The sequence below is a fragment of the Nycticebus coucang genome, chromosome 9, assembly GCF_027406575.1.
Source record: "Nycticebus coucang isolate mNycCou1 chromosome 9, mNycCou1.pri, whole genome shotgun sequence".
Taxonomy (NCBI): domain Eukaryota; kingdom Metazoa; phylum Chordata; class Mammalia; order Primates; family Lorisidae; genus Nycticebus; species Nycticebus coucang.
In genome coordinates this window covers 27,691,090-27,711,300 of record NC_069788.1, presented here as the reverse complement: position 1 = coordinate 27,711,300, position 20,211 = coordinate 27,691,090, and the positions used below count along the sequence as shown (strand labels likewise).

At 39.2% G+C, this 20,211-nt stretch overlaps 1 protein-coding gene across 3 annotated transcripts in view; it reads left to right on the top strand.

Moving 5' to 3' along the window:
* Window positions 1-20,211, top strand: part of EFHC1 (EF-hand domain containing 1) — a 113,565-nt gene that overhangs the window by 75,403 nt on the left and 17,951 nt on the right. For all 3 annotated transcript variants that reach the window (XM_053603109.1, XM_053603107.1, XM_053603108.1), the window contains 3 exons: window positions 709-901; window positions 8,458-8,678; window positions 12,626-12,766. In XM_053603109.1, the coding sequence (XP_053459084.1) occupies window positions 709-901; window positions 8,458-8,678; window positions 12,626-12,766 (555 nt within the window). The remainder of the gene's footprint in view (window positions 1-708; window positions 902-8,457; window positions 8,679-12,625; window positions 12,767-20,211) is intronic.

The following is a 20,211-nucleotide window of genomic DNA, read 5'->3' as shown; positions in this document are numbered from 1 at the left end:
TCTCAGCATTTTTTAGCTCTGTTCCAACCATTCTAATCCTGTCCCTTGTGAGCTGATGTGTATAAGCAGATTTGAATCTTCTCCTTTTTATACTAAAAGGAGAGACCCACAATGCTTTTTTGCTGCTTTTTTTTTTTTTTCAGAAATTGAACTTATTTTAACTCAGAAAATTTAACCTAACATTATTATGGTCTTTTATGGATTTTCTGTATATCAATCATATATCTGTTATTGTTTTATATTTAAATATTGTGTTGATACTATTATTCAAAGATGTGTGTTGATGGGATCAAGAAAAGTCTGGTTAATAAATGAAACTATTTTCCACACAGATTGTATGTAAACCATATTCACACGTACCTTTTTTAATACGTATGTATAAACCACTGTTAAGGACCTTATTGCTCTTTTGATTTTACTTCTCTTTCCCTGACTAATATTTTAGATCAAAGTAGGCTGTTCTTTCTTGACACAAACTTACAATCCTATTATTTAATTCTTTCCAGCTGCTGACATCTGGTGTATAATTTCAGACATTTTAGTATCTTTGATGAATATTTCTTTTTTTCAATTTACCATCTGAGATTACTTCATGGTCTTTCCAGCTAATCTCTTCATCACTGTCTGATATGTAAATACTGAAGTAGCTAAGTTAAACTGTCCACTTTTAGGATTCTTACTTGAGTCACTACTTTGGATTCCTCAAAGGTTCTTCGATTCTATGCAATCTGGGATGATACCGACAGCATGTTTGGTGAATGTCGGACCTACATCATTCACTACTATCTTATGGATGATACGGTGGAAATTCGAGAAGTCCATGAACGGAATGATGGGCGAGATCCTTTCCCACTCCTGGTGAACCGCCAGCGTATGCCTAAAGTTTTAGCGGAGACTGCAAGTACGTTTGATTCAGTTTATCCTTTGCCACTTGGTATATATTTAGGATCTTAAAGGAATTACTTAATCAGTGTGGTTATTCCTTTATGCTTAAAAGGCTTTAGCTGTGTTTTCTTAGGTGCTCAGAAAATGGCTTTCCCACAACTTTCCTCCTTTACATTCCTCTTGGTATAGTCATGCTTCCGAGACAGTCTGGTAGAGGTGACTGATACCTAGCTCAAGGAAACAAAATGAAAACAGAAGTGGGAGATTCATTTAAAGTGCCATAGAGCAAGACTTCTCAATTAAAGCACTTTAATATTAGATTATTAATACATTTTTTTCAAACAGGCCTGTTGTCATTCAAGAATATAGCTTAGCATTACCTTACATGCTTTCCTGACTTTATGTCTAAACAGGACGTTTCTAGGTGGCTTGGGTTGAAATTGGAAAAGGAATGTCTGTGACTCATAGAGGTGGAGTCCATTGTGTCAACCCCAGCTCTTTCTTTGCTGGTTTAAAATAACCTGGTATGTTGGAGAGTGAGAATGCAACAAAATAGCAGTGGAGAGCTGTTGTTTACTGTTTCCTGAGATAACTAGGCTTTCTTTTGTTATTGACTTAACACTTAAAGAATTTTCTCTTACACAAATGTCCTCTTGGTCACATGTAATGACATCTATCATGTTTGGATGGCAAACAGAATTCTGAAAATATTTTCACTGATTTTTTTTTCTTTTTACTGTATTTTTGAGAACTAGGAGATAAGAAATTCCAGGTAATGAGTAAGAGGTTTGCCTAGATCAGAGATTATAAACAAATTGATAGTCTAAGACTAAATTCAGCCTATCCACATGTACTACTTGGCCTGCAGAGTGTCTCTTTTTAAAACTGGAGTATTATTTTTAAAAAGGTAAGGAGTTGGAAGTTTTCATCCTTGGGAGACTGGTAAACAAAATGTGGTGAACATTTTTTATTAATATGCAGTAGTTAGAAGCAATAAACAAGATATACACAGGGAACAAATGGATGCATCTTAAAAATATAATGCTATGTAGGAAAAAAAGATAAAATGAGATACATAATACAAGAGCATTCATATAATGTGAAACACATGCAAAACATAGTCAAAAAGCTACACACTAGGATGGTTGCATGTGAGGAGAAGGAGATTGGGGGAAAGGATAAAAAAACTAAAAATGGTCATTTTAAAATTAGGAAATTTCACACTAAGTATTTCTTTCTTTGAAAATTGAGACTAACTGTTAACACAGCTTATATTCTCAAATGGCAGTGACTGGATCTGTGCCCTGGTTCAGCTTAGTCCAGCTACTGCCTACCATGCATATTATACTCAGCCTCCTATAGAACCCTCTTCAAGTTCAGTGACACTGGAACTAATATACTAATTTTGGGCTTCCAGACTGCTTAAATGAGCCAGAAATTCGTCCCATCTGGAGCTAACAAATGTTAGATTTACAGTAGACAAAAAGAAAGACTAGGAATATATTCCAGGTGGAATGAAAAAAAGCCATAGTGAAACTGAATCCCTTGAAATTTGGGGTTCTAGGTTTGTCTCTGTCTTAGCAATGTGACCTATGTTTAAAACTTTCAATATATAATCATCTTCTATACCTTCTTTTTCTATAACTTTACATGTTTTTTAAATTAAAAAAATTTTTATTACGGTTATATGGAGAGATAGCCTAGAGACATATATGGGGTCCTTTTCAGAGGCAGGAAACATATCTTTTTTTTGAAAATCATTGTTACTCATGAGGTAAAAGTACAGAAAAGGCTGAGCTCCACAATTTAAATAATCCCTTTAACTAGAATGGTGGTTTTAAAGGCATGGCATGCAGCTGACTTTCAAACGTATTTATCTAATGGGCGATTTTTATTAAATTTTGTTAAATGATAATTAAGTATCTGCTGTGGGAATGATTTCATGTGCTAAGTGCTATAGAGAATAAAATTAAAATGCAACTTCCAGCTCATAATCCTGTCTTTGAGGCATTTCTAGTATCCCCAGGGAGACAAGTAATATAAAATATACAAAGCTGTAAAATAATAACATTGAATATGTCTGATTATGTATTAGTTTTGTCGTACAGATGGAGATCACTGAACAGAGATTTGGCCCTAAAAAACTAAAGAGTCTTTGTGGAAGAGCTGGAATTATACACAGATTTAGAATGTCAGACAACAAAGGGAAAGAACACACAGAGAAGAACAGAGCAAAGGTTGGGAATTAGGAACAATTATGGCATGTTTAGGGGCATCCAAGAGATGATGAGTTTGTGCTGGACAGTAATAAGGAAATTATGGGAGTATCTCTTAAAAGTTCTCTCTGATAGGGCCTTCTTTTAATAGTTAAGATTAATCAGAATTTTATATATATTCTGAATATATATGAATATATATATATATTCATAATAGATGAAGTTAAAATATCTAGAATCCTGAAAGTTATTTTTTTCATTGAGGGTGATTACAAGTGACCAGTAGGTGATGTCAAAATAGGTATTTGTCTTACCAAAAGCCTTCTCCTCAGAAGGCATGTAACCTAAGGCATGAGGTTCTGAAAGTCTAAATATGTTAGCTATCCTTTAAACTGGCTTTCCTAATTTTTCACATATTGTGCCATTTTTCGTTATTTATTTATTTATTTTTGAGAGTGTCTTACTCTTGTTACCTAGTTTGGAATGCAGTGGCACAATCAACTCCTGGGTTCAAGCAGTCCTCCCATCACAGTCTCCTGAGTAGTTAGGACTACAGGCACATGCTACCATACCCTGCTAATGTTTTAATCTTTTGTAGAGACAGGATATCACCAGGTTTCACAAGCTGCTCTTAAACTCCTGGAGTCAAGCAATCCTCCCACCTTGGCCTCCCACAGTACTGGGCCTACGAGCATGAGCCACCACACTCAGCCTGATCTTGCATTTTATTTTTTATTATTTTTTTATTAAGTCAAATACACATAGATCATGACTGATCTTGCATTTTAAATGAATCTAGAACACCTTTTAGTTAGATTTTTGGTGCTCTAGAAAGTTGAATGTTTTTCCTAATTGAGCATTTTTATTGCCTCATTCAAATAATATTATATTAACTGAACATTCATTTAAGAAGAAAGAACCATGCTAATCAATAGAAATCTAAAACTAGTATAAGCCCATATTTCATAAGGCTTTACAATCTGGCAAGATAGACATATACACCAATAGAACAGAACAAATTGTCTGGAAATGGACTCACACATATATACATACAGTCATTTGATTTTTAATAAAGATGAAAAGATCTGATAAAGGATAGTCATTTTAACAAATAGTTCTAGAACAATTGGATAGCATATACAAAAAATAAATAACTAAACCTCAACCTTTACCTCACCATATACAAATATTAACTCAACATGGATCATAGACCTAAAGGTAAGAAGTAAAAACCATTAACATTCTAAAAGGAAACATAAGTTTTAGTGACCTTGGTTTGGCAGATATTTCTTAAAGGTGACCAAAAAAGTACAAACTATAAAAGAAAAAGCCAGAATTTAAAACTTTTTCTTTTAAAAGACACTATTATGAAAATGAAAAGGGAAGCTAAAGATTGTGAGAAAATATTTGTGAAATATATTTGACAAAGTAATTGTCATAGGATATATATGTGGCTTTTAAAACTCAGTAACAAAAATGACAGGATCAAACGTTCACACACCAATAATAATCCTTGACTGTAAATGTATCAAACTTTCTGCTTAAAAGATATATATGAGCTAAATGGATTTTTAAAATGAGCCAACTACATGCTGTCTACAAGAAACTCATCTCACCTATACAGACACATATAGAAAAAAGTACAGGGATGGAAAAAGATATTCCATGCAGATTGAGTCATACTTACATAAAATAGACTTTAAGTCAAAAATAGTAAAAGGGGACAAAGAAGGTCAATATGATAATAAAAGGATCGGATCAGCAAGAGGATATAACAATTCTAAATACATGTGCACCCAACACTGCAGTGCCCAGATATAGAAAGCAAATATTATTAGATCTAAGTGGAGAGACAGACTCTAATGCAGTAATAGTTAGGGATATCAATATCCATTGTCAGTATTAGATGGATTATCTAGACAGAAAATTAAAAAGAAACATTGGACTTACATTGCACTTAGATAGACCAACTAGATATTTACAGAACATTTCATCCAGCAGCTACAGAATAGACATTCTTCTCATCAGCACATGAAACATTCTCCAGGACAGACCATATGTTGGACACAAAACAAACTTTAAAAGTCAAACTTGTATTAACCATCTTCTCAGATCACCATGGAATCAAACTAGAAATCAGTAACAATAGAAACTTTAGAAACGGGCAGCGCCTGTGGCTCAGTCGGTAAGGCACCAGCCCCATATACCGAGGGTGGTGGGTTCAAACCCGGCCCCGGCCAACCTGCAACCAAAAAATAGCCGGGCGTTGTGGCGGGCGCCTGTAGTCCCAGCTACTCTGGAGGCTGAGGCAAGAGAATCACTTAAGCCCGGGAGTTGGAGGTTGCTGTGAGCTGTGTGAGGCCACGGCACTCTACCGAGGGCCATAAAGTGAGACTCTGTCTCTACAAAAAAAAAAAAAAGAAAAGAAACTTTAGAAACTGTAGAAATAAATGGAAATTATACAACATGCTCCTACATGATCACTGGGTCAAGAAAGAAATTGAGGAAGATACAAAAAAAGTCTTCAAATAAATAAAAATCGAAATACAACATACCAAAACCTAGGGGATACAGCCAAGGCAGTGCTAAGAGGAAAGTTGATAGCAATAAATGCCTATATTAAAAAAGTAGAAAGATTTCAAATAATCTAATGATGCTCCTCAAGCAACTAGAAAAGCAGAAACAAACCAAACTCAAAATTAGTAGAAGGAAAGAAATAATAAAGATCAGAGCAGAGTTAAATGAAATGGAGGCTAAAAAAAAAAAAAAAAGAAAAGAAAGGATCAATAAAACGAAAAGTTGGTGTTTTATGAAAAAAATAAAATCAATAAACCACTAAGTAGACTAAAAAAGAGAGAAGACCCAAATAAACTCAGAAACAAAAAAGGAGACATTATTACTGATACCAGAAACATATGAAAGATCATCAGAACTATTATGACAATTATACACTGACAAACTGAAAAAACTAGAGGACAAACTGAAAAAAACAAGAAGCTGGGGATACTTCTCAAAAAGTTAGAAATCTAAAAAACTAAAACGTAAAGAAATTAAAGGGAAGGAAAAAGTGAAACAAGAGCCTGAACATAAAACAAAGTTGAAAACAAAGTTAGCAGAGAAAACTTATCAAGCCAAAAGTTGTTTCTTTGAAACAACTAATAAAATAACACATTCGGTGGTATATGAAAAAAATAATTTATTGGGCAAACAAAGGTAAACGGCTGGCAAGCACAAACATATACCAGATTTCCTGGAATATGGTGAGGGAAATTCAAGTAGTCATGAGCTATATACGCTGTTGCCCATTACTTCCTACAGCAGCTCAAAGTGATCTAGTAGGATTAGAGACATTAGGAGAAGGATCCCTTGGATTGTAGAGCTTTTAAGATGCATGATTCGGGAAATACCAGCCCCTCTTTTGCCATAATCAAGGGCTGGAATTCAAGCCTTTATACCTTATATAGCGTAAATTTAGCTTTCTTCCAGAAACTTAGTTCCAGAAAGTAACTAGCCTTATTTTTGAATCTTAATAATAACCAGTTAAGAGAATAACAGCCTACTTCTTATTTCCCATGTGATAGTGGTTCTGTGTCAAAGCTTTGTGGTTACAGCTGTAAGATGTGGCATTCTACCAGAACTAAGTGATTGTTATGATTTCCATGGAGGCCAGGCTGCAGGGAATCAATCTTAAACAAGTTAACCTTTAGTTTGCATAAAACGGTACAATAAAATTGGATTTACTCCAAAAATACGAGATTGATTCCACATTTAAAAATGATTGATTCCTGCCCATGAATGTATTTACAGCACAATTCACGATCACAAAGATGTGGAATCAACATAAGTACCCATCAATTCATGAGTGAATTAACAAAATGTGGTATGTACAATATATACCATGGAGTATGACTTAGCCATAAAAAGGAACAAAATAATGTCTTTTGTAGCAACTTAGATGGAATTAGAGACCATTTTCCTAAGTGAACAATCTCGAAATGGAAAAACATATGACATTTACTCTCTAATAATTGGGAGCTAATCCAAGGGCACATCCAGGCACCAAGAGATGTAAAGATCATAGGAAATCAAGAAATGGGGAGAGAGGAGTAAAAACCTTCCTGTCAGATACAAAGGACACTATTTGGGTGATGAGCACACTAAGAGCTTAGACTTAAGCATTATGAAAGGTATCCATGTAACAAAAACATTTTTTAAATATCAAAATTTAAAAACATGACTGATTCTCACATAAATGGATTATTGTAATAATCTTGCTGGCCCTCCCTGGGTCACTGCCTCCAGGACTAGGTCACACTATTCTAATAACAATGATTGCAACCATTCGTTGTGTAATTGTTTAGTGTCTGTCTCTCTAAGCAGAATATTTTCTTCATGAAGGCAGGAATTTAAAATATATATCTATCTATATATATATAGATATATTTATTTATTTACAGATAAGGGCTTGCTCTGTCATCCCAGGCCGAGTGCAGTGGCATCATCATATCTTGCTCCAACCTCAAACTCCTAGGTTCAAGCCATCTTCCTGCCTTACTCATAATTAGCTGGGACTATAGGTGCCTGCCACCACGCCTAGCTAATTTTTCTATTTTTTGTAGAGATGGGGTCTTGCTCTTGCTCAGGCTGATCTCAAACTCCTGACTTTTCTCAAACTCCTGACTTTAAGCAAGCCTCCTGCCTCAACTTTTTTTTTTTTTTTTTTTTTTTTTTTTTTTTTAATTTGGCCAGGGCTGGGTTTGAACCCGCCACCTCCGGCATGTGGGACCGGCGCCCTACCCGCTGAGCCACAGGTGCCGCCCACTCCTGCCTCAACTTTCCAGAGTGCTAGGATTATAGGCATGAGCCACCACACCCAGCCTGTATCTATATTTTTAATTGTTGTATTCCCAATATTTAGCAGTATACTTAATATGATATAGGCAGTCACTAAAAACTTGTTGGATGAATGGATAAATGGGTAGCAAATTGAACTAAATAACTTGGATTTCTCCTAGAGCTAAGATACTATCTTTATAGAAGGGAGCTTATTCTTTCCTCCATAATGATTTCTTCTAAGCATCAATTCTGTTAATATTAGTGATTTGTAGTGATAGTTTGAGCTGAATATGGGAAAGAGACTCTACAAAAGCCATCCGGGATAATATTTACTTGTCCTGCCAACAGATAGAAATATATAGCTTTATATTCTAGAGGGACTGTAGAGAAGTCCCTGATCCTTGACCAAAGCAAAAGACTCTACTCCCACAGGATCACAGGAATGCTTGGCTGTTATATAGCATTCTTTCTTTCCATGTTCATTCTGCCTTTTTTTCCCTTTAATACTATCTTATATTAGAGAACTTCCCTCGGTGTGTGCTGGAAATCTCTGATCAAGAGGTGTTGGAATGGTATACTGCCAAAGACTTCATTGTTGGGAAACCACTTACTATCCTTGGGAGAACTTTCTTCATTTATGATTGTGACCCATTTACCCGGCAGTATTACAAAGAGAAGTTTGGAATCTCTGATTTGCCACACGTCAATGTGAGCAAGCAGGAACCACCTCCTGTAAAACAGGTAATTGGATAGCAGTTCTTAGGGTGGTGACAAAATAAGTTATTTGAGGTAGAAATTTAAGAAAAAGAAAAAAGGACTTCTTTGTGAATAATGAATACCCAATAAAAAGTGGGCAAAGTACATGTAACAGAGTAGTTCACAAAAGAAGAAATATAAATGGCCAAAAAAAGAAAAAATCCCCAATCTAAATGATAATCAAAGTATCTAGTGTTTGCCCTATGTGAAGGAATTGGAAGTTTCATATGCTGTTAATGGAAAAGCCAATCAGAATAATCTTTCTAAAAGGCAGTTTGTTATCACTTATATTTCTTTCAAAATAAAACATTGCATATCTTTAATCTAGAAAATATGCTTTGGGCTCGGCAACTATGGCTCAAGTGGCTAAGGCACCAGCTACATACACCTGAGCTGGCGGGTTCGAATCCAGCGCAGGGCTGCCAAACAACAATGACGGCTACAACCAAAAAATAGCCAGGCATTGTGGCAGGCGACTGCGGTCCCAGCTACTTGGGAGGCAGAGGCAGGAGAATGGCTTGAGCCCAGGAGTTGGAGGTTGCTGTGAGCTGTGATGCCACAGCACTCTACCCAGGGTGACAGCTTGAGGCTCTGTCTCAAAAAAGAAAAAAAAATGCTTTGGAGATTATAAAAAGATATGTCAAAGAATATGTATCGTAACATTATTTCTAATAAGACAAAGAGTAAGGAGATTGACAAAATAAGTTATAAGACATCCATTCATAAAGTAAAAGACTAAAAGGCTTGTAAAAAACAAAAAAGCCTATCCTATACACACTAACATGAAAAAATGTCTATAACATTTTTAAGTGAATACATATGTATAATATGGTCCTATTTTTGTAAATTTCTGTATATAACATCTACTTATATATGCTAAAGGAAAGACCTGAGAGATATCTACCATACTATTACTAACAGTGGTTAGTTCAACGTGTAGGAAAGGGAAGGTGGGGAGGGAAGCAGGAAATGACAAGAGACATTTCTTCTGTCTTCTCTCTTCTCTCTCTTTCTCATTCTTTGAGACAGAGTCTTACTTTCTCACCTAGGCTACAGTGCCATGGGGTCATAGCTCACAGCAACCTCAAACTTTTGGGCTCAAGTGATCCTCTTGCCTTAGTCTCCCACCACAATACCTAGCTAATTTTTAGAGATGGGGTCTCACACTTACTCAGACTGGTCTTAAACTTCTGAGCTCAAGCAATCCGCCTCCTCAGGCTCCCGAGTGCCAGGATTACAGGCATGAGCCACCGCGCCCAGCCTGTTTCCCATCCTTTTACTGTCATTTTTTTTTTTTTCCTAATCTGTCTCCTAAGGGGGTAAAAAATGGAGAGAAGGCTTGAATAAAGAGCAGAGAAAATTGAAGAACCATTATAATTTTTGGCTTGTTTGGTTGCCCTTTTACAGCCTTTCTGTGTAATAAAACTAATTTTATGTAATAAGGCATTCATATATTTGGCACATTAATCATAGCATTTGGTCATTTTATTCCCAATAAATTCTATATGATAAATAATTCTATTATGAAATAATTCTTTATGCTGGTCTGTGAAATTTATCAGAAATAAATAGGAGAGCTTCATTTACCAAGCAGCAAATACCTTATACATACTAGCTTTACATGAATGATCCTTAGTCGTTATACCTCAGTCATCTTAACCCTTAGCAGAAACCAGGGATAGAAAGCTGTAGCAGGGTCTAGAGGGGTAAAGCTAGAGCCAAGCCAATGGTTAGGAATAGGAAGTGCGTATGAAGTAGGTATATTCAATTTGAGAATCATGGGGATCTGCTAGATCAGGAATAAGTAGCATAGACCCAATGGCTTGATAGGTTTTATCTCAGGTTGGCTCCATCTGGAGGCATGGTGGCAGGGGAGAGGAAGAAGCCAGAATTAGGAGAGCTGATTTGCTATGGGGGCGGCCCCTAAAAGTAGTATCTGAAGGATTATAGAACTCTCAGGCTCCATGTGTACTAGCTTGGTTACAAAGCCCGGTCAAAATCTGGTAAGTGGTTCATATGAGCAGGAATGTCTAGGAGTGATGGTGTCCATATTCAGATGAATGGCTCTTATAGTTTAGATCAGGAATGACCCAGGCAAAAGCTCGCAGTATGAGAAGCAAGGTGTCAGAACCCCAGGCATATGGGCTGATATTTAGGCAAGATCTTTATCCAAGCAAGGGAAATAAGTTGTGATTCAGGGAAAAATAGGTCAAAGTATGTTTAAACAGAATAGGAATATGAGAAAAAGGCTCAGAGGCTTATAGCTACCTCCTTATTTCAGATCTCTCAACCTGCCCCACCCCACTCCTCAACCAGGATGCTCACATTGTATGTTGGTACAGATGCAAAGCAAGTTCAGGTTTCACCACGTGACAGTTTCTGCCTGGTCTTCAGAGGAAACTCAAATGCTTATCGTGTAGGATGTGAGCCCAAGGTTCCTCTGTCCATGGTAACCTGTATATTCATTGAGTAGTGGTTTTGCAATTGAAGCAAATTAGACCATTGTCCATCTGCAGAATCTACTAGGCATATTCTAGCTCTGAGGGATCACATTAACTAAACCCCAGCAAATGAGTGAGGGGTCAGTCTTCCAGGTAATACACCTAGGACAAGTTTAATAGTGTAATTTATTGTTGAGAGAATATCTTGTTATAGATGGTACTACAACCATATGGACTAATTTATTAAAATGCCCAAAATACAAAAAGATTTTGGGAGGGTATCTATAAATAAAAAGTGTGGTGCAAACTGAGTTTCCTGATAAAGCAGAGCAAAAAGGAGTCATGGAAATAGAATTCCATTGGTGTTTGCTAGCATTGAAGAGGAAGAGGAAAACCTGGTTTCTGACCTAAAATTCTTAGGGAAATGAATCTTTGCACCCAGCACTGATGTTTCAGTTTCTTCATGGAGCCAGAATGAAACATGGAAATTCAATGTATACCTTTATACCAACTCATCAAATAATCTTTGCACCTGAAACTTGGTTTCCTATTCATAAATGAGCTTCTTCACTAAAAAAAGGAGGGTCCTGTTTAGACAAGGCATCTGAGTTCTCAAAAAAAATTAGCATCATCTTGTTTGTGATATAAAAATCAAGAAATAAAAATATTAGAAATATGGAGGTAGAAAGGAGGAAAAGCAGCATGAGTAAAATACCGACCAACTCTCCCTCAACTCCAGCATGCACACACACACACACACACACACACACACACACACACACTTGGAATGGACTGAGGAAATGGTTTCCAGAGCTTCAGGGTGAGGCTCACACCCAAGAACAATGAGGTCACAGACAGACCTGTGGGCCTCACCCTTTTAGGATGACCACAAGGTCATCTGCCTTGAGACTGAGGGCGGGACCAGGCTCTGCTTTGGTAGTGAGGGGTCAGTGAACATCAGCAATAGTTTCTATCTAGCCCAGGGAGTTACTTTATAGCATCAACAGTTACTTCTATGATCGGTAAACATGATGTGAAATCCATAAATAAATAGAAAGGGAATGAGAGGTATTTTTTTTTTACTATATTTATGTCCATGTATATAGAAAATATTTTTGAATAAGTGTTTTCCAGAGTTGCTTTTTAAAGGAAGTTATTGTTGGGCAGCGCCTGTGGCTCAGTGGGTAGGGCACCAGCCGCATATACCAAGGGTGGCGGGTTCAAACCTGGCTCCGGCCAAACTGCAACAACAACAACAAAAAAGTAGTTGGGCATTGTGGCAGGTGCCTGTAGTCCCAGCTACTTGGGAGGCTAAGGCAAGAGAATTGCCTAAGCCCAGGAGTTGGAGGTTGCTGTGAGCTGAGACACCACGGCACTCTCCCGAGGGCGATAAAGTGAGACTGTCTCTACAAAAAAAAAAAAGTTATTATCACCTTTAATGTAATTTAACACAAATAGCATCTGCCTTACATGTTTCCTATATGTCTCCAGGAATTACCTCCTTATAATGGATATGGATTTGTTGAAGATTCTGCTCAGAATTGCTTTGTTCTCATTCCAAAAGCTCCAAAAAAAGATGTTATTAAAATGCTGATGAATGATAACAAGGTGCTTCGTTATTTGGCTGCACTGGTGAGGCTAATTTTTATGTATTAAGATTTTTTTATGTCTCAGTATTGTGTCCATTTTATCTGTAAGCTTAGAATAACAGCTGTCAGAGTTTGATTACCCAGCTAACCATTGGATCTGGTAGCCAGCCTTCGGGCAGGTTGGATAGTGTTAAAGTATGGTGCCGATATTGAGACAAGATGGCGGACTGAAGCCAGCTTTCAGCAGAGGCTCCCGTCCAGAAGGAGAGTTAAGGGACAGGAATTTAGTAAGTATCCTGGTGGACTTGAGCCACACCAAGAGAGAAGTTTGAAGAACGCACATCAACACCGCTGAGGCAAGCTGTGATCACAAGGACGCAAACAAAAGGTACAAAATCCACCACCAAGCGGACGGGAGTCCCCCTCCCCCATGAGACCGGCTCAAGAGCCCCACAATTAAACAAACGGGCAGAAATTAAAGGCCCTCCCACTACACTCCACAGGAGAGACCTTCTAAAAACTGGACCTACCTCCCCTACTGGGGTGCCGTGGCATTCTCCGGCCGGGCATAAAACTGAATAAAACTTTAAAAATCCTTTGCCGGCAACCCTGAATCCCCAACACTCCCCTCACACCCACTGAGGTCTGGAGGCCTGTCCCCCAGGAGTTCGGATTCTTGAGTGATTTCTCAAGGGGAGTGGACAGTCCCCGAGTTGCAACTGGTCAGAATTGACTCTGAGGCACGTGAGTGAGGAGAGGGCACCGGGCTGAGGGGGAGTCACGCCTCGGCGGCACTTCCCTGTGGTGCGGTGCAGCAGCCCTCCCCGTGCATCAATACGGCCAGGCATAAAACTGAATGAAACTCTAGCTCCCCCCCCACTCTCACTCGGGGTCTGGGGGCCTGTCCCCCAGGAGTTCGGATCCTTGGGTGATTTCTCGAGGGGAACGCACATGCCCGAGCCGCGACTGGTCAGCGCTGACTCTGAGACACGCGAGCGAGGAGAGGGCACCGAGGGCACCGGGCTGAGGGGGAGTCACGCCTTGGCGGCAATTCCCTGTGGTGCGGTGCAGCAGCCCTCCCCGGGCAACATTATGGCCAGGCACAAAACTGAATAAAACTCTAGCTTCCCCGCTGAGCGCCCCTACTCTCACTCGGGGTCTGGAGGCCTATCCCCCAGGAGTTCGGATCCTTGGGTGATTTCTCGAGGGGAGTGCATAGTGCCCGAGCTGCGTCAGGTCAGCGCTGACTCTGAGACACATGAGCGAGGAGAGGGCACTCTGCTGAGGGGAAATCAAGCCTTGGTGGCACTTCCCTGTGGTGCGGTGCAGCAGCCCTCCCCAGGCGGGCAACAGTACAGCTGGGCATAAAACTGAATGAAACTCTAGCTTCCCCCCCACTCCCACTCAGCGTCTGGGGGCCTGTCCCCCAAGAGTTCGGATTCTTGGGGGATCTCTCGAGGGGTGTGGACCCAGCATAAACTGCGGCTGCTCAGTGCTGACTCTGGGGTGCGAGACAGAGGAGAAAAGGGTCAGCTGAGTGCCCCACACCAGAGCGGCAGTTCCCTGGAGGCAGAGCAACAGCCTTTTTTACTTTAACGGCAGAACGGCTCACTTCTGGATATTCTGAGGCCACACCCCCTGTCTCCCTGGGCAACCAGAGGAGGCCACTGGTGAGCGGGAGATTTCCTGACACTGCTCACAAACCTGGGAAGCTTCCAGGGCGGGGCCCACCCAGAGAAGTTATCGGACGCAAGCCTTCAGCAGCAAAGAGGACACAAACCTCCAGCAGTAAAGACGTTTGAACTCAGAACAGCCCGTCTTCTGTAGGCGATTTCGGCAGGAACAGAGACAGAACCCCGCAAAGCTGTCTGTTCTGTTCTGTTCTGTTAACAGCACCCATCAGGGAACGGGGCTAAGCCTGAGTGAACACCTCCTTCCCATCACCTGCATCAAGCACTCAAAGATGTCAGGGCCCATCTCCTCCTGCTAAATAGCGGCAGTCTGCGGGGGCCTGGCAGACTTCCTTGTGATTCAGGCAGGTGAAAACCCCTGGAGTGTCTGTTCACTGCAGGCAACTGGGTTAGCCATCTGCAGAGATACCAGTGACTGGGTCGACGGAGGGGCAAAGTGGGGAAGGAGACGTCAACCTTCCCAGACTGCTCTGCTTGCTGGGTGGCTCCTCCTGACTCCACGCTGCACTGGGATGAGCCATGTCAGAGGAGTCACCAGGCCCCTGTGATCCAGTTCCCAGAGACCTCTTGAACTCTCCCACCAGAGACAGGTGCCGATTGAGACAGTTGATTTGGACCTTTTGAACTGGGCTAATAGACTGAGGACTTTTCAGGCAGTGCCCTGGGTGTGCGGTTGTAGGAAGGTTTGATTCTCCTTTTCCAACTGGGGCCAGAGGGGGGCAGGCGGGGTGACTTAATTGCTGATTTTTCCACACAGCTGAGACTTCAAGACAGAGTAGAAGTTGCAATAGGATCGAACAGAAACCAGCTGAAAACAAGACAGAACCACTTAGCTCCACCACACAAGACAGGGCCCCAGTTTCTCAGGCCACAACACTGTACGGGCCCTCGATAAAGCCCCAGGGGAAAAATCAAAGGCAGTAAAATAACCATGGGGCGGAATCAGCGGAAAAACTCTGGTAACATGAATAACCAGAATAGATCAACCCCCCCAAGAAAAGATACGGCAGATGTGATTGAAGATCCCATTCATAAACAACTGGCTGAGATGTCAGAAATCGAATTCAGAATTTGGATTGCAGACAAGATTAATAAAATGGAATTAGGAATTCGAGGAGAAATTCAAAAGTTGTCTCAAGAATTTAACGAATTTAAAGACAAAACCACCAAAGACTTAGACACACTGAAGCAAGAATTTACAGCCCTCAAAGATATGAAAAATACAGTAGAATTCCTCAGCAACAGAACGGAGCAAGCAGAAGAAAGGATTTCTGACATTAAAGATAAAGTCTTCGAATGCTCCCAATCTCTCAAAGAGGAAGAGAAATGGAGAGCAAAAATGGATCACTCACTCAGAGAGCTCTCAGATAATTTGAAAAAAAGCAATATACGAATTATTGGGATTTCTGAGAATGATGAAGTGGCCTCGAAGGGCACAGAGGCCCTTCTGCATGAAATTATGAAAGAAAATTTTCCAGACATGCCTAGAGAATCTGAAATTCAGATAGCAGACAGCTTCAGAACCCCAGCACGATTCAACCCCAATAAGTCATCCCCCAGACATATCATAATTAGCTTCACTAAAGTTAACATGAAAGAGAAGATTCTCAAAGCAGCCCGGCGAAAGAAAACTATTATGTACAAAGGTAAGAATATTAGAATAACTGCAGATCTCTCTGCTGAAACTTTTCAAGCCAGAAGAAAGTGGTCATCAACTTTTAATCTCCTGAAGCAAAATAACTTTCAACCCAGGATCTTGTATCCAGCTAAACTGAGTTTCATCTATGATGGAGAAATTAAATACTTCAATGACATTCATATGTTGAAAAAATTTGCCATAAGTAAACCAGCTCTTCAGGATGTTCTCAGACCTATCCTCCACAATGACCAACCCAATCCTATACCACAAAAGTAAACTCACTCAGAAACTTCGGATCAAACTCCAACTTCCACACTGGCGAAAGGATTAAAAATGTCCACTGGACCTTTGAAAAACTCGATACCCAAAATTCCACCAGACTTATCAATACTCTCCATCAATGTGAATGGCTTAAACTGTCCTCTAAAGAGGCATAGGTTAGCTGACTGGATACAAAAACTCAAGCCAGATATTTGTTGCATACAAGAGTCACATCTTAACTTAAAAGACAAATACAGACTCAGGGTGAAAGGATGGTCATCCATATTTCAGGCAAATGGTAATCAGAAAAAAGCAGGTGTTGCAATTTTATTTGCAGATACAGTAGGCTTTAAACCATCAAAAGTAAGGAAGGACAAGAATGGTCACTTCATCTTTGTTAAGGGTAATACTCAACATGATGAGATCTCAATTATTAATATCTATGCACCCAACCAGAATGCACCTCAATTTATAAGAGAAACTCTAACAGACATGAGTAACTTGATTTCCTCCAGCTCCATAATCGTCGGAGATTTCAACACTCCTTTGGCAGTGTTGGATCGATCCTCCAGCAAGAAGCTGAGCAAAGAAATCTTAGATTTCAACCTAACCATCCAATATTTAGATTTAGCAGACATCTACAGAACATTTCATCCCAACAAAACTGAATACACATACTTCTCAGCAGCCCACGGAACTTACTCCAAAATTGACCACATTTTAGGTCACAAGTCTAACCTCAGTAAATTTAAAAGAATAGAAATTATTCCATGCATCTTCTCGGACCATCATGGAATAAAACTTGAATTGAGTAACAACATGAATCTGCATACTCATACAAAAACATGGAAGTTAAATAACCTTATGCTGAATGATAGCTGGGTCAGAGATGAGATTCAGAAAGAAATCGCCAATTTTTTGGAACAAAATGACAATGAAGACACAAACTATCAGAACCTCTGGGACGCCGCAAAGGCAGTTCTAAGAGGGAAATTTATAGCACTGCAAGCCTTCCTCAAGAGAACGGAAAGAGAGGAAGTTAACAACTTAATGGGACATCTCAAGCAACTGGAAAAGGAAGAACATTCCAACCCCAAACCCAGTAGAAGAAAAGAAATAACCAAAATTAGAGCAGAATTAAATGAAATTGAAAACAATTTCAAGAATAATACAACAGATCAATAAATCAAAAGGCTGGTTTTTTGAAAAGGTCAATAAAATAGATAAACCTCTGGCCAACCTAATCAGAAAAAAAAAGAGTAAAATCTCTAATATCATCAATCAGAAACAACAAAGACGAAATAACAACAGACTCATCAGAAATCCAAAAAATCCTTAATGAATATTACAAGAAACTTTATTCTCAGAAATATGAAAATCTGAAGGAAATTGACCGATACTTGGAAGCACGCCACCTTCCAAGACTTAACCAGAATCAAGTGGAAATGTTGAACAGACCCATATCAAGTTCAGAAATAGCATCAACTATACAAAACCTCCCTAAAAAGAAAAGCCCGGGACCAGATGGTTTCACGTCAGAATTCTACCAAACCTTTAAAGAGGAATTAGTACCTATATTACTCAACCTGTTCCAAAAGGTAGAAAAAGAAGGAAGACTACCCAACACGTTCTATGAAGCAAACATCACCCTGATCCCCAAACCAGGAAAAGACCCAACAAGAAAAGAAAATTATAGACCAATATCACTAATGAATATAGATGCAAAAATATTCAACAAGATCCTAACAAACAGAATCCAGCAACACATCAAACAAATTATACATCATGACCAAGTTGGTTTTATCCCAGGGTGTCAAGGCTGGTTCAATATACGTAAATCTATAAATGTAATTCAGCACATAAACAAATTAAAAAACAAAGACCATATGATTCTCTCAATTGATGCAGAAAAAGCTTTTGATAATATCCAGCATCACTTCATTGATCAGAACACTCAAGAAAATTGGTCTAGAAGGGACTTTTCTTAAACTGATAGAGGCCATCTACAGCAAACCCACAGCCAATATCATATTGAATGGAGTTAAATTAGAATCATTTCCACTCAGATCAGGAACCAGACAAGGCTGCCCATTGTCTCCATTGCTTTTCAACATTGTAATGGAAGTTTTAGCCACCGCAATTAGGGAAGAAAAGGCGATCAAGGGTATCCATATAGGGTCAGAAGAGATCAAACTTTCGCTCTTGGCAGATGATATGATTGTGTATCTGGAAAACTCTAGGGACTCTACTACAAAACTCCTAGAAGTGATCAAGGAATACAGCAGCATCTCAGGTTACAAAGTCAACATCCATAAATCAGTAGCCTTTATATACACCAACAACAGTCAAGTTGAAAAAGCAGTTAAGGACTCTATCCCATTCACAGTAGTGCCAAAGAAGATGAAATATTTGGGAATTTACCTAACAAAAGACGTGAAAGATCTCTATAAAGAGAACTATGAAAGTCTAAGAAAAGAAATAGCTGAAAATGTTAACAAATGGAAAAACATACCATGCTCATGGCTGGGAAGAATCAACATTATTAAAATGTCCATACTACCCAAAGCAATATATAATTTCAATGCACTCCCTATTAAAGTTCCACTGTCGTATTTTAAAGATCTTGAAAATACTTCGTTTTATATGGAATCAGAAAAAACCTCGAATAGCCAAGACATTACTCAGAAATAAAAACAAAACAGGAGGAATCACACTACCAGACCTCAGACTTTACTACAAATCGATAGTGATCAAAACAGCATGGTATTGGCGCAAAAACAGAGAAGTAGATATCTGGAACAGAATAGAGAACCAAGAGATGAATCCAGCTACTTACTGCTATTTGATTTTTGACAAGCCAATTAAAAACATTCAGTGGGGAAAAGATTCCCTATTTAACAAATGGTGCTGGGTGAACTGGCTGGCAACCTGCAGAAGACTGAAATTGGACCCACACCTTTCACCATTAACTAAGATAGACTCTCATTGGATTAAAGATTTAAACTTAAGACATGAAACTATAAAAATACTAGAGGAGAATGCAGGGAAAACCCTTGAAGAAATTGGTCTGGGTGAGTATTTCATGAGGAGAACCCCCCGGGCAATTGAAGCAGCTTCAAAAATACACTACTGGGACTTGATCAAACTAAAAAGCTTCTGCACAGCTAAGAACACTGTAAGTAAAGCAAACAAACAGCCCTCAGAATGGGAGAAGATATTTGCAGGGTATATCTCTGACAAAGGTTTAATAACCAGAATCCACAGAGAACTCAAACGCATCAGCAAGAAAAAAACAAGGGATCCCATCGCAGGCTGGGCAAGGGATTTGAAGAGAAACTTCTCTGAAGAAGACAGGCGCATGGCCTTCAGACATATGAAAAAATGCTCATCATCTTTAATCATCAGAGAAATGCAAATCAAAACTACTTTGAGATATCATCTAACTCCACTGAGACTAGCCTATATCACAAAATCTCAAGACCAGAGATGTTGGCGTGGATGCGGAGAAAAGGGAACACTTCTGCACTGCTGGTGGGAATGCAAATTAATACATTCCTTTTGGAAAGATATATGGAGAACACTCAGAGATCTAAAAATAGATCTGCCATTCAATCCTGTAATCCCTCTGCTGGGCATATACCCAGAAGACCAAAAATCACAACATAACAAAGATATTTGTACCAGAATGTTTATTGCAGCCCAATTCATAATTGCTAAGTCATGGAAAAAGCCCAAGTGCCCATCGATCCATGAATGGATTAATAAATTGTGATATATGTACACCATGGAATACTATGCAGCCTTAAAGAAAGATGGAGACTTTACCTCTTTCATGTTTACATGGATGGAGCTGGAACATATTCTTCTTAGTAAAGTATCTCAAGAATGGAAGAAAAA